This window comes from Temnothorax nylanderi, unplaced genomic scaffold, assembly GCF_030848795.1.
Source record: "Temnothorax nylanderi isolate EJ_2023f unplaced genomic scaffold, tnyl_v1.0 TNYL_tig0616_pilon, whole genome shotgun sequence".
NCBI lineage: Eukaryota > Metazoa > Arthropoda > Insecta > Hymenoptera > Formicidae > Temnothorax > Temnothorax nylanderi.
The window spans coordinates 8,977-24,293 of record NW_027249678.1 but is presented as its reverse complement, the minus strand read 5'-3'; the positions used below and the strand labels follow the sequence as shown (position 1 = coordinate 24,293).

Here is a 15,317-nt window from a genome sequence, read left to right as displayed (position 1 = left end):
CATTTTCTCGAAATATTATTATAAATAAAAAAATAGAAAATATACAAGAATTATACATATATTAGATATATGTATAATTAGATAGATTATATAATTATAGTTTTTATTAACTTTGCGTACATGCGTGCGTGTGCATGTGCGCATGTGCACGTGTGTAAAAATTCATTATTTGTTTTGTCTCATATGATAAATTGATAATAATGAACTTATTACGCCCTTAATAAACGAGAATAAATGTATGAAGTAACAAAAATCAATAGGAAAAGCAATTAAAATATAATGCACTTATAGGTAATATTTATGCAAAAATATATTAACAATAACAAGAAATGCATAAAGAGAAAGACGGAGACGAAGCTAGAGGAGAGGAAAGAATGTAGCATTCGTAAATGAAAAAGTGGAGCGAAGAAAGATGCTGACCTCGATACTTCTTTCCTTATACTCTATCATATATAATTTCCATAAGGAAAGATCGCCATAACATTTATAACGATAACTTCTGCTATATCGTTACTTCACGTTATTCTAAAATAATGCTATGTTACTCTAAGATGTGTTCTTTAAATTTTTTTCTTTGTATATTTATTAGATAAACTATATAAAGCATTTAACATTTTTAATTATAAATTCATTTATATTGGAAAGTAGTTGAGTTGAGAAACTTACTATTCTAGAATCTAAAGAATTTAAAGGGAATCAGAATGTAGGAGAACATAAAAGAAAGTTGAGAGAAAATTCAAGACAAAGTCAATTCAAGTTTACATATATTTTTTTATATTATATATTAAAGCGTATAATTTTCTCTATAAAAATACTAAAGTAAAGTCATTAAAAGACGAATATTTTATGAAATATTTAATATCTTATATCAAAATATATCATCAGAATAAGGTATAAAATATCTTGTAAATTATTGATTTTTTTTTAAATAATATTGTTTGATATTTTATGTAGAATAACTAGAGCCTAGAGCAATTGGAATATGTAAGAATAATTATATAGTTTTATTTTTAAGAAATATAAATTATGTTAATATCTCAAATGTATATACATATATAAACATAGTGTAAAAAATTTATCTCGTTATACTTGCCTGAACAGTGCAACTTTTCTCTTGGGTGTTTTCTTTTCTATTCAATGAATAAAAACTATTTTAGATAATTTTTTCATTGATTTGTGTGCGCATATACGTGCGTACATGTTGTGCGCTTGGCGTACGTGGAAGTGGGAAAGGGAGATACGCATGTATCAAATACATATAAATATTTTATATACAAAAATATACATTTTATTTAAAAAATAAAAAATAGTATACAGAGTGTCTGGTAATTACCGTACCATCTCTTGTAGAGCGAGTTAAATTGAATAGAAAAGTCCTTTATTATTTTGCTATTTTTGCAATAAATAATGGGAAATTAATTAATAAAGATCTGCGAATGCATGAGCGTGCATCCATGCGAATCAGCGACAAGAGACAGCCCAGCGTTTATGGCTTTATACTATAATATTGCTACACGTGCGGTAAAAAAGGCATTGGAAGGAGCGCTCTTTAAACAACAACGGCTGTGCACGAGCGACATTTGGGCCTTCGCGCGTGTAGCAACCATACACGCTAGGCTGTCTCTTCTCGCCAAGACGCACGCTGATTCGCGGATCTTTTTAAATTAATTCCTCATTATTTATTGTCATAATCGCAAAACGGTATAAAGGATTTTTCCATTCAATTTAATGCACTTTCTACCCATTCACGAAAGGTAGTACGGTAATTACCAGACACTCTATATATACATAATTTTTAAATATATATGTGAAGATATATGTGTGACTTAAATATGATAAATTAAATATATTATTTAACATATCTTAAATTAAATATATTATTTTTAAATTTTGACATCTTTTTAAAGAAAAGTTTATATAATAATTATTTAATAATTATGAGATTAATATATAGTGTGGTATAATTTTATGTGTGTTATGTATATGTATATAAAATATGTATATATAAATATGCTTAACTCATTTTCCCCTCCATGAGAAATGGAATGTGAGGATTTATTCACATGTAAAAAGAAGAAAAGAATATAAGATCAATTTTTAGCGCTGATCTCGATTCTTTTTCTCAGAACATTGCACGAAAAGGATTGTGATCTTGCGCTTCCATCGATTTTCGAACGACATGAAGAAACCTATACATTGACAGTCCATGTACAATCGATCGACATTTATTTATAATTGCCTTGTGAATCTCGCATTAGAGATTGAGAACAATTCTCGGTTAATCGAAAATACCTACGACATAACACTGAGGAGATTGAGAAGAAAAGTTAAAAGGTTAAGGTGAATGGTGAGATGCTTGCAATGCCACGGATACCTGTCGCAGGAGTACGGAGAAAATGGAGCAACAAGTATATTGAAACTCTTCAAGAATCTAGTCCGGAAGTGTCGAGTAGTGATACATTCTCGTCAAGCTTTCAAGCAGATTTGGGCGCGTCAGTGCGTGAAGAGGATCTTCAACTTTGGGATTTGGATCTTCAACGAGGACTCAGGACAGAATCTGAAATCATTCGCCATTACCACCACACTTTTGGCACCAGCGCTGCAGAATTAATTAATAGCGATCGTCCAGCTTCACCTTTCTCTGCCTCTATTCAAGGTAAATGCAATCGATGACGAAACAGCTGTTGTCAGATTCTATAGTGGCGGGCAAAATTATTAAATTTATGAAATCAATTTTCAAATTCTGAAACTTTTGAAAGTTTATATTCCTAATTGTTATGATTTTTAACTATAATACTACTGAAAAGTGATTTTTACATTTCACCCTTATCTAAAAAATATGACGTAACTGAAAATTTTTAAAATAATTTTACATGTAAAAAAGTACTTTTGTATTTTATTATATTTTGGAAATGTAAGTATATAAAAGAGACACAACCCTGATACTTTTTTAGATCAATTTTACCCTTGTTTGAAAAGTTGACGTAACTTTTATATATAATTCTAAATTTTTTTAAATAGTACCACAAATTTTCTTACATATATCGATTTTTTTCATATTCTGCGTATGAAAATATAAAGATAATATTATTTAAAACTTAATAGCTTACGAAATAGTTTATATTTTAGAATAAAATGTGAAATACTTTATAAAGTAATTTACTTTTCTTACCTTAATATTTTTATATAAATATATGAAATAATGAAGTATAGTTAGTACCTATAGCAATTGATAAAAGTAACTGCAAATTGTATTGAATTTTTTCTTGATTAATAAGTTTTAATTTTCTATAACATTGAATTTTCAAATTGTTAGATTTTTAGATTATAAAATCGCGTTAGACGCAATTAATTATCGCTAAGATTGAATTTCTAACACTTTTTTACAAAAAAAGATAGTTTCTTGTTAGAAATATTAACATTTTTGTTTTCTATTTGCATAAGGTTCTTAAATTTTTTAATTATTTTGTTTAAAATTTTTCTTACAGATTACAGCAGTATTCTTATATTAATGTTTTAGATTTTAATAATGTTAAATTTCTCGACTTTGAATTGCTTATTTTTAATTTTGAGATGTAATTAGTCTCACGAAAATTTCAAAAGCATAAGCAAAACTATTGTATGTTTTGATATTTGACTTTTAAAAGTAGTCGACCTATCTGATAACTGACATTCTACACATCACATACTTTGGATTAGTTCATAATTTCCGATTAAATGTCTTATATGAAATGTCATGTTAAACTTTGAGTTTGGACGAAGTAGGTATCGCCAGGTTATCAAGAGACACGTGATAGCGTTTCGCACTAAATATATTTATATTGCCATATACACACGGGAACAATAATGCGTGCGGCACCACGCATTTAGAAGTTAAATTCTTCTATAATATTTAAGGAATTTATTTTGTTGTTTATACGGTTAATTGTGTAAAGCGACTTTATTTTGCAAAAGAACAAAAAGAATCGATAAATCACAGGTGAATGAAATCTCTTCATGAATACAGGTTTTTACCGGATGGCATTAAGGATTTTGATTGTACTTTTTTCGGATGGTATTTTGGAACTAGTCATATCTTTTTATAATTATTATATAAGAAAATTAAAAATATCTTTTCTATATAATTTTCTATATAAAGTACTCAGAGTATTTAAATATTCGGAAATTTCAAGAAATCTATGAATTCAAAAAATATACCTATAAATACTTAGACTGTTGATTTCTTAAGTAATTTGTAAGTAAAAGAATTATTTTAATTATCACAAATTTAAAACATGAAAATAATATTATAGCAACATTTATTAATTTTTAAATTTTTAATTATTTTTAACAATTATGAGATTTTTTTCTTTTAATATATTTTAATGGAATATTTCTATCAATTGTTAATTCTCAATCCGTCTAATCTGAATAAATTCTCTCCTCTAGAAATATATAAATAATTTTTTTTTTTAATAATGTCTAATAGATAATAGAGTAGGGAAGACCGGGGCTAAAACGTCTACGGGGTAAATACGTCTAATCAAATATCTCGGAACCTGTATATTGTGCGAACTCGCTATTAACATTGTAAACGCTGCTTATAGTACCCATGTAACCAACGGAGTTTCGGCAGGTTACCTGCCGTGTTATGATTTTTACGAGGGCAAACGTGTTTTCGGAAGGTGAAAGTTACATTTTCTGCGCGTGGATATTTTGTAATATTTGCAATAATATTAGCTCTCCAAATCTCGAGGTACGTGATTATAAAGAGTAATGCATGCTGAACACGAATCCAGTGTAGTTTTTTCATTATCGTTGATGTCTAATATTTCGTGGACGATCAAACCTGAAACTTGTGTTTGGGGCTAATCGGTCAGTAAGCAGTCCGGGTGCATTTCCAAGACATTTTCGGGCTCACTGCATATGGAATATGGATGAGACGGGAATTACAACCGTTCAGACACCGAATAGAGTCATCGGACGTCGAGGAGTGAAACAAGTCGGGCGAGTGACTTCTGCGGAAAGAGGAACCCTCGTAACTATTTTTTAATAATGTTTCGCATAAAAATTTTAAATAAATTTTTATATTTTTCTCTTAAAAAACAATTATTAAAATGTATCCTATTATTTTTTAGGATTAGATGTACGTATATGTATCGAAAATGCAGTGCAGACTGTTATACCCCGGCATTTTTGAGATTTCAATTTTTCCACCGTTGTCGTTTTTGCTCTATACCGGTTAAACAAAGCGACATAGACAAAAATTTCCTATATAAATTTTGTAGCTAAAGGTTCACTCTTTACAGTGGTATACCACATTTTAACTACAATTATTTATTTTGTTGTTAAAAATCGGCACCGAAAAAAAACGGACTGTTTAGCCCCGGTCTCCCCTATTTCTTTAATGATTGATATAATCAAAATACAGTCGCTTTTAAGAAATACACAATTACACTGCAAATTATAAATTTTTCTTTAATTGTATCTTTTTTGTATCTTTTTTTATGTATTTTTATGTCAATGTATTTCTTTGTATTAATCAATGTACGTCATTATTTAATTCGTAAAATATTAAGGTGCAGTCATCGGAAAGTGAATATTTTATCCTCTTATATCAAAGTGTCAGAATAAAATATATGAAATATCTCGTAAACTGTTGATTTTGGTATATCGTTACCTACTTCTATATTAATTCTTACAATATTATTTTTATATCCAAAATATCGAAGAGAATTGATTTATGTAAGAAAATTTACATGGTTTTATTTTAAAAATGTAAGTGATCTTTGTGAATATGAAGAGTGTGTGTGAGACAGTTAAAGTGTAAAGATATTTTATAATATTTTAACAATATTTTTATACTTTAGTATAATATAAAAAATATTATAAACTATTTTATAGTACCTTAAATAAATAGATATATATGTAGATGTATGTATATCCTAATATTTTATTAATATTAATATTTTTTATCTAAAATGTTTTCCTCTCTCCAACAAAGTATAAATTTTTTTGAAAATTTATTAACAATTATAGAATATTTTATACAACTTATATCAAGAAACACTTGCGCCAAGTTACATGTAGTAAACAATAAATCGATTCGTTAGCGTATTTATATGCGATTCACTCAGTTGAGAATGACAAGTTATATCTTAATAACGCTTGGATTGATCAAGTTTTTATCGAGATTTAATCCATCCTTCTATATTCTATAAACACAAAAGCATTTCTATTTTTACTCTATATGCTCTATGAACGAAAATAGTTCGAAGTTTCAACTGACAAATTTTTATTTAGGGATTGAATGTCGTCTCCTTCATTGTTTACATATTATTGCAATTTCCGACACAAGCTTGCATTAGCTTGCGTTGTTTGCAAGAATTTGTCTGCTGATAAACAGATGACAAAGTTATAGGTTTATTTTCTCTTGCACTCTCTTAAACTACTACTTATACATATATAGGTAATTATGCATAAAAGGGGCCCCCTCTCCGATTTGGTTCATTTTTAAAAATGTTGTTGGGGGAGTCTTCCCGAGTCATTTTATATATATATATATATAAGGGTCGGACTCAAATAGCTTCGGAGATATAGGCTGAGAAAGGATAAAAATAAGAAATATAAAAATAAACGTTTGATAATAATTTATTTAACATTATCATTAGGAATCTGAAAGATTGCATCAAAGAATGCGGTAATCCGAGTGTCAAAGTTATATTTACGGCGAAACAGAAATTCAGCAAGGTATCCTTCATAATGTTTTTGACGTGTTCACACACACACACATACACACACACACACACACACGCGCGCGCGCGCGCGGGGGGGGGATGCAAGGGGGGCCTTTGGCCCCCCCCCCCTCCCGCACCCACCTTCGCCGGTAGGCAGCGTGGACCTCGCTTTACAACTTAAAGTACATGTTAAGGCTGCGGTCCGATTCACGCTCACAGCGCTGAAAGCATCGCTCTATCTTCGTTTTATATTCGATGTGCAACGAAGACAGAATGATGCTTACAACGCTGTGAGTTATATTCCTCAGTTTTTTCTACCCCTATTTCATATATAATACTTTAAGATTTGGTTGATTAGGAAAATCTGAACAGGAAAAGTCATTAAGTACGACTCTTTTAAAGAATTAATTTAAAATTTTAGATATCCCGAATTTTTTTTCAAATTGGGTTGTAGCACAATGGCACATAGCCTATTGTTATTCAGGAAGACATATAAGCTATCCACCAGTGTAAAATTTTTTTTAATCGATTCAATAGTTTCTAAGATTATCCTGAATAGTGGCACAAACAAACTTTTCCCCTTTATATAATACTAGAGATGTAAAACACACAATCGTATGTGATTGATTAATTATTGAATCATGATAATGTGAAAAAAAAACAGTTTAAAATACATATAAAATATAACAAATTAGAAACTTGCACATTGCTTCCTCATCATTACAGATCGCTACCATTGCTCCTATTTTATTTCGCTCACAAAGCTCCTCTATGAGGAAGCTTGTATTTTATTCGATGCATAATTATTAGTATTTATTTGTTTTGGCTTCCTCATAGAGGAAGCTTTATGAGTGAAATAAAATAGGAGCAATGGTAGCGATCTGTAATGATGAGGAAGCAATGTGCAAGTTTCTAATTTGCACACTTTTTTTAATTTTTAATTTAATTTTTTTATGAATTGATAGAGCTTAGTAGCACAAGTGGGGTTTTACAATCGACGCAATGTCAAATCGATGTTGACTTGGGGAGTTCAGGCTACATGGTCCAATATAGACTTCGCATATGGACCTTTAATCGGGTATAAAGCTGGGTCTAATCAACCAAATCTTAAAGAATTATATATGAAATAGGGATAGAAAGGACTGAAGAATATAATAGAATTATAAATAGCCTGATATCTCAAAATTGGCGGAAGTTAGAGCAACCACTGACATTTCTCAAAAATTCAAAATTTTATAAAGAAAGAACCCTTTTACCGATTATCGCGAAATACAATATCAACCTATTTTTAATGATACTCTATATAAAATTACATGTATAACTTATACATGTAACTTTTTGAGCAGAAATCGGTAACTGCTTCACCGATCCTCGCCAAATTCAATGTCTTCCTTAAATGATATTCTATCCATCGAATAACTTACACATTTTTTAAGCAGAAATCAGTAACCCTTTCACCGATCCTCGCAAAATTCAAAACAACCTTATTTTAATGATACTGTATAAAATTACATGTACATCTTATACACTTTTTAAGCAGAAATCGGTAATCCCTTCACTGATCCTCGCCAAATTCAGAACAACCTTCCTTTAATGATACTCTATATACATATAAGTTTACATGTATAACTTGTACACTTTTTAAGCAAAAATCGGTAACCTCTTCACCAATCCTTGCTAAATTCAACATCAACCTACCTTTAATGATACTCTATCCATAAAAAAAAAATTAAGCTCGATATCTCAAAATTTGCGAAAATTAGAGTAATCATGTAGATTTTTTTAGATAGGAATCGGTAACCCCTTTATTATTAGCAATTTTTCTAATTCTATTATATTCTTCAGTTTTTTCTACCCCTATTTCATATATAATTCTTTAAGATTTGGTTAATCAATTCTTGAGTTATAGAAATTTCGGTAAATTTGGCACACACACACACACACACATATACACACATACGGACATTTTTTAAAATTACGATTTTCCGATGTTTTAGAACATTCTGAACACATTGGCATCGAAAACTAAAAAAACAATTTTTTCTTCGGTCTTTTCTACCCCTATTAGTCGGAGAGCTGACGACACTTTTGGCCAAGTGATTTTGTAAAATACAATTTTCCGTTTTAACCTGCGTGGACGACTCTCCTTCGATAATCCGAACACCTGGCTGGCCGTACCTGGGGGGTTTAGAAGTACGCAGGTGAGAAAAAAAACGGATTTTCAAATCATAGTATAAGTCATAATTTTTATCGGATATTGATAATTGATCACTCAGAAACATGCAAATAAATTGCCAGTTCGATAGTTCGGGGGAATTAGTCGCCAGGCTTAATTATAAATAATTAAAAATAATTATTTTTAAGTCATACTATAAAAGCTGGTTTTTTTTTAGTAACAAGTATAGTGCTAACACATGCCACCAAAAAAAAGCCAAATAAAAATTTTGGTGGCAACATCTCTAAAAAAATAATTACACATTTAAAGAGCGTTTCTTCAGGTACAAAATTGCTTAAGGAAATTTTGCTGTACGTCGCTTAGTTTTGCCCCCAGGAAAGGAAAAGTGACACAAAGACAAATTTTCAAATTGAAAAATGCCGGGGTAAACTCGACACTTTGCCTGATCGACACAATTTGATCTGGAACTTATTTTTTATTGTCTGAAACTAAATATACATTTGTTTATCGTGTATTTAGAAAGTACAAAAATTTGGAATTAAGTAAAACAATCATTGGAAATAATGAGAACAAAAATTGTTGAACATTCAATTATTTTCATCTAAACTCATGTCTGAAAAATAAATTTATGCAAGTAAATTCGCGATTACACGTGCGCACACATTTGTCATGGGCCATATAGCTGCATCACAAGCATCGTTTATTATTGGGAGCCAATAAAACAGCGTGTCGACTTTGCCCCGTCGACTTTGCCCCGAACGTTGTTTTTTACTTTTGTTACTCCAAAAATATAAAAATTTTGAAAATATGCAAAAACTATTATCGGATTCGTATAAAGCATCGAATTTCCCATCAAAATCACTTACCGGTAGATTCGCAAGAGTAAAGCTCGATGAAAGAGTAGACATTTTCGAGAGATCAGAAAAATTACTTTTCACTATCAAAAACGCTTATGTTGCGTTAAAAATTACACTATAACTCAGAATGTTACCAAATTCCGTTGATAATACTGGTACATAAAGACGCATTTACAGTAGGAAAGGCAAGTTTCTACGATAGATTTAAATTGGCAAAAAGCCTAGTGTCAAGTTTGCCCCGGTGTCGAGTTTGCCCCGGTCTCCCCTAACATAGATTTCATTGAGTATCTAAAATTCTAATTAAGATATAATAGATGATATTCAATTTGAAATTACTTACTAAATACTTACATAAAGTAGGGAAAGGGGAGTAAGATGACGAAGTGGGTAAGATGAGAAATTGCTAATTTTTCTAAACTAATAACAGATAACGAGTCGATGCTGAATTCATTAAAGGCTTTAGATAATAGCACATAATCTCTTGTAGTTTGATTTCAATCTGTCCACAAAAGTAGATAATATAATAAGAAATGTGTTTTGGGTGCATCCATATGTAATTTTTTAGTGTTTGTTTAGAAGGAATGACATAATTATGGTAAATACTTTTACTTTCTCTATGAAATTACAGTATAGTATAGCTAAGAATGTATAGAATAACATACTGGAATTTTTCATTTTTCGCATTGCAACATTTTTATTAAATGAAAAAAATAAACACAATGACTGCGGGTAAGATGACGAACATCATGCGTGTGCAAGATAATGTATCCGTAAATGCAATATAACTGTTAATGTGCATTGTAAATGTGACTGCAAAATTAGTTAGTTTTTTAAATATTGGTTACCTGTGTAAACAAATCTTACCATGTACATTTCACTGATTTTTCCATTTTTTATTTTTTTTATTGCGTTAAAATATTATAACACCAAAACAATATAAGAAGTTTATTACAATAAAATAAATCTTCTTATTCGTAAAAAAGTATATTTTTAATTTAATTTGACTTTTTATTATCTTATTTACTACTAAAAGTCATCTTATCCACATATGGGGGCAAGATGACAAAAACGACACGTTCTTAAAAAATGTAAATTTTTAAAAATTCTAATTTATTTAGAGTTTTTAAATTTTTACAGTTTATATAAAAGACTTTAGTGAATCTAAAAAAAATAGCATTGTTTCTACATTCTTGCAGAAATTAGGAAAAATTGGCAAACCTTAAGGTCGTCATCTTATCCCCCTTTCCCCTACTAGATGTTAAAATTCAAATAATTATGTCACAATAATTTTTATCAATATTTTTAAATGTTTAAATGGTTATATATAAAGTTATAAGAGTTTAGAGTTGATTTACAAATTTTTGTGTCATAGATACTATAGATGTAAAAGATTTTAGATTTTATGAATTATTAGGTGTTATTTTTGTTAGGTATAAATAAGTTAATGAATGGAACTCTAAAAAGAAAATAAGAAAACAATGTACCTATTGCAGAGGCATTGGCTGTTACTTGAAAACTTTTGAACAATCTAAATTTTTTCTGTTTGGATCATTTTTTGTTTAGAGAAGTTAAAGAATTTTCAAAGAGTTTAGAATATATCATATTTTTATTGCTTATTCGAAACTTCTATTTGCTAATTGCTGAAATTATATATTAAATATATTTTTCAAAAACATTATATTTTTGAGATTTTCCAAATTAAATTTTGGTTATATAATATTTTTAAAAAACTTTATTTTATTTTAAACAATTTCTCTTTAAAGTGTAGGAGAATAGCAAACCAAAAAATAGGATACTTTTCAACATCATATAAAATTTTTATTTAAAAAGATAGGTAAATAGTTTTTTGAAAGATATACTTAAAATTAACATGCAAAATTGTAACAAAAACACTAAAATAATAAACAACAATGGCATCCTAAATAATCATTGCAGTTCATACGTGCCGCAAGATTTTAGCTACAATAAATTATTTGAAATAAAAAAGTAGGCATTTTTTAACTTTGTACTTGTCATTTTTGGTTCATGGAAAAAATTTTTATAAATTCTATTTTTTGCGAAACTGGACACATCTGGGTGGACAAAACATGGAAACTGTATTTTTTTTGAAAAATTTTGTTTTTTGTTTTGTTATTACTTAAGAAAAGAATTAAATGTAAAAAAAGCCTTAGTGATACGCAATATTATTAAAAGTGTTACTTTTTAAAACTTTAAATTAATTAGATAAACCGGGTTTGATCATTATTTTCATAAATATATATTTTATTACAAGAAGGACGTAATTTTTTTAATTTTTAAAGATTTTTTAAATACTTATAAGTTATTAGTGTATTTTTGTGGCTTTAAATTAATGTAAAATAAAAATAATTTTTCGATTTTTCGAAATTTCTAGAGTTCTATAATCCTTTAATATTTAAAAGCTTATAACAGATTTCCTTCATGTTTATGATATTTTGTTTATTATTATATATGGAGATTCTATTTTATTATTTAATTCTTGAAAAGAGTAGAAATATTTAAAATATATAAAATGCTTATTTTATAAAAGTTTTTTTAATGGTTTTTATGTGATTCGAAAATAGTTTATTATCTTTTTCTCTGTGATTGATATGAGTAGCAAAAAGTTCCTTAAGAAAAAAATTCATAAAATAATAAAATTTATCTTAAATTTGCATAAAAAATATATTTATTTAAGTTGGAGATTTTTCTGTAAAGATAGTTAGAGAATTAAGAAGTTTTCACATAAATATAGGTATTTCTTCTAAAGTTTAAATAAATATCCTGCTAAAAATACATATTTATGAAAACAAGTATTTTTTAATGATTCCTACACGCAAATCTTTTTTTCTCTCCCTTCGTACAGACTCACATCTATGTTTTCCCACTTCCTCTTTTCACACGGTCGCTTAACTAGTCTGATCTCTGGAAGGAAACGAAGCGGTGCTCACTGGCCCGTTTTAGCTTTCGTCTCTCGGCTGAGCACAGCGCAACGCGGTGGGAGAAATAGAGAGGGAAAAACTCGCCATTTGTTAGGTAAGACAAGAGAACAAGGAGGCCACGAATGGCTGTGTACGTCCGCTTGTATAGACATTCACCAAGAAAGCCAGAGTCAAGGCCGCTCACTGCTACGTCGTGACAGAGAGGTACTAACCAACATGGAAACCTTGCTAAGGAATATTAAAACCGGCAACGTTTCGCGCGTGGTCTTTCTGGGTTTAGCGTAGAAATGTAGTTTTCAATCTAAACTTGAAACTTGCGTTTCTTTTTATATATGCATATATATCGGCTTACTTTGTATTTAATACAAGAAACGTTCAATGCAATTTACGAAAATAATGACAGACAAAAATTAATGCAATAATATTAATGGTTTTTTAAAACAATAATATATTAAATCATATTACATCAATTGACTTGTTTTATCATATTAGGATGTCTTATCCGATTTTACATTATTTTTTAAATACTAGATTCTTTGGATAATATTTTTTAAACGAAAATGTGTCAAAAAGAATCGTCGTTAATCACGACTTACTAATTTCTAATCATATATATCTTTATAACTAAACTTTAAACCAAATTTTTATTAAAGTTTAAATTTAAATTAAACTTAAATTAAAGAATATGAGTTATATATATATATTATTTTCTTTTCTAGAACTTAGTTTATGAAGAATTATTGTTCTTCATTCCTAAAATATTATTAAATATACATCAATATTTATTTTTCTATCTGTACATATACATACATATATGTATAAAAAAATATCACGAATCAAGAATGTAAAAGAATATTTTACAATTCCTATATCAACGATTCGCGCGTGGTCTTTCTGGATTTATCGTAAAAATGTACGTAGTTGTCAATAAAGACTTGAAACTAGCGTTTTTCTTTATACATATATAAATATCTATCAGAGTTTACCTTGCATTTAATACAAGTATATTCGCTATATACTCCGTCCAACGAGAGATCATGGTTGGATCGGACGAAAACTTGTTCGTTTTGCATAGGTCTCCACCCACAGAACATCTATTTACGTATACGGTACGCCACACTCTAGGGACTTTACTCCCACTTTGCTCGCCTATGCGCAGAACTAGCCATGATCTCTCGTTAGATGGACTTTAGTTCTATATATTTGCCTGTCTTCAATTTTATGTATTGTGTTAATTATCATTCATCATTTAATTATAAAAATTTGGATGCTAAATTACATGAAAAATGATATTGAATTATTAAAAAACATATAAACATTAAAAATATAGTACCTAAATATAATCTAAAAAAATTAATACCTAAAACGTAAAATAAATATAATGTGAAGAATATCAGCGAGAAGGTAACTGGAGAATTTAAAAATAATAAATTCAATAGGAGACACAGTGAGGGAAATGAAAAAAAATCAAATCGCAACGAATATAAAAAATACGTAATTGCATTTAAAAAGTATCCAATTGCATATTATATGAATTATGTTCTTCTGTCAATCAATTTATCTCATTTCTTGCACAAAAACATTAAAGCAAAGTTAAAAAATTAATATCTCAGATATCTGTTTTACATTTTATTTGAAAATATATCAAAAATATAATATAAAATATTTTATAAATTATTGATTTCTTTTTGTATGATTTTATTTTAACATTTTTGTATGTAAAATGATTAGAAGAGAATTGAAATCTGCAAAAAGTATATCTAGTTTTGTTTTGATTTAATTGTTACCGCATCGCTGATGATGGCTCAAGGCAGAGCCGAAACGTCCAATGTATAATTATGTATCCTACTAGTTATTAAAGATTGATATAACGTTAATTTACGCGCTGTTAACCGTGTTGCACAAAGTCCACCTTATTTTTACTTGTTACTTGATAAAAAAATAAAGTTGGTTTTAATATCTGATGCTTATTGCCGTCACCTACAAATACTCATTTTCACTTTATAATGGTTTTTCCTTACTCTACAGTGACTATTTTTTGTACATTTAATACGTCCTGAAATTTGGCACATAGTTATGTCAGTTACTCTACATGAATCTGTACATAAACATATTGGAATCTGTTATTTATGATTTGCATAAATTATTTTTGATATATTTTACACAGAAAGAACATTATTAATACATATCTATCTATTTTGTAAAAATAAGAAATAAATAACAAATTGATTTGTTTGAAAAGTATGGTGATTATTGGCTTAGGCCAGCTTTATCAACCAATTCATATCCGCCCGCATACCACGCGTACACATATCAATGTGCACGTGTATATACTTGTATATCGTATATACATACACATACGTGCACGCACGCGCACGCGCACGCGTACATACAAATACACACACACACACACACCTGGAACGTAATCGCCCATACTTTCACCGACCATGACTTCTAACTTGCTTGTGCGCCATTCGGCAAAACGAAACAGACAAAAGTGTATAATAGAGATGCATAACAATGTCGCCATCAAAGGCTAAATCTATTTGCGTATCCACTTGATCAGAAAAAAGTTACCTACATTACATATCTTTTCCGTATAGATATTATAAATTGTCATTATTCGATA

The 15,317-nt window shown here is 29.0% G+C and overlaps 1 protein-coding gene across 3 annotated transcripts in view; it reads left to right on the top strand.

Moving 5' to 3' along the window:
- LOC139784364 (uncharacterized) overlaps positions 1-2,951 on the top strand; it is a 40,759-nt gene extending 37,808 nt beyond the window's left edge. For 2 of the 3 annotated variants that reach the window (XR_011721545.1, XR_011721544.1), the window contains exon 2: positions 2,127-2,951. Coding sequence is in view for 1 of the 3 variants with exons in the window: in XM_071723538.1 (XP_071579639.1) it covers positions 2,127-2,200 (74 nt within the window). In the remaining 2 variants the exon portion in view is untranslated. The remainder of the gene's footprint in view (positions 1-2,126) is intronic. The other variant, XM_071723538.1, reaches the window with a different exon arrangement.
- The last annotated feature ends 12,366 nt before the right edge of the window (positions 2,952-15,317 follow it).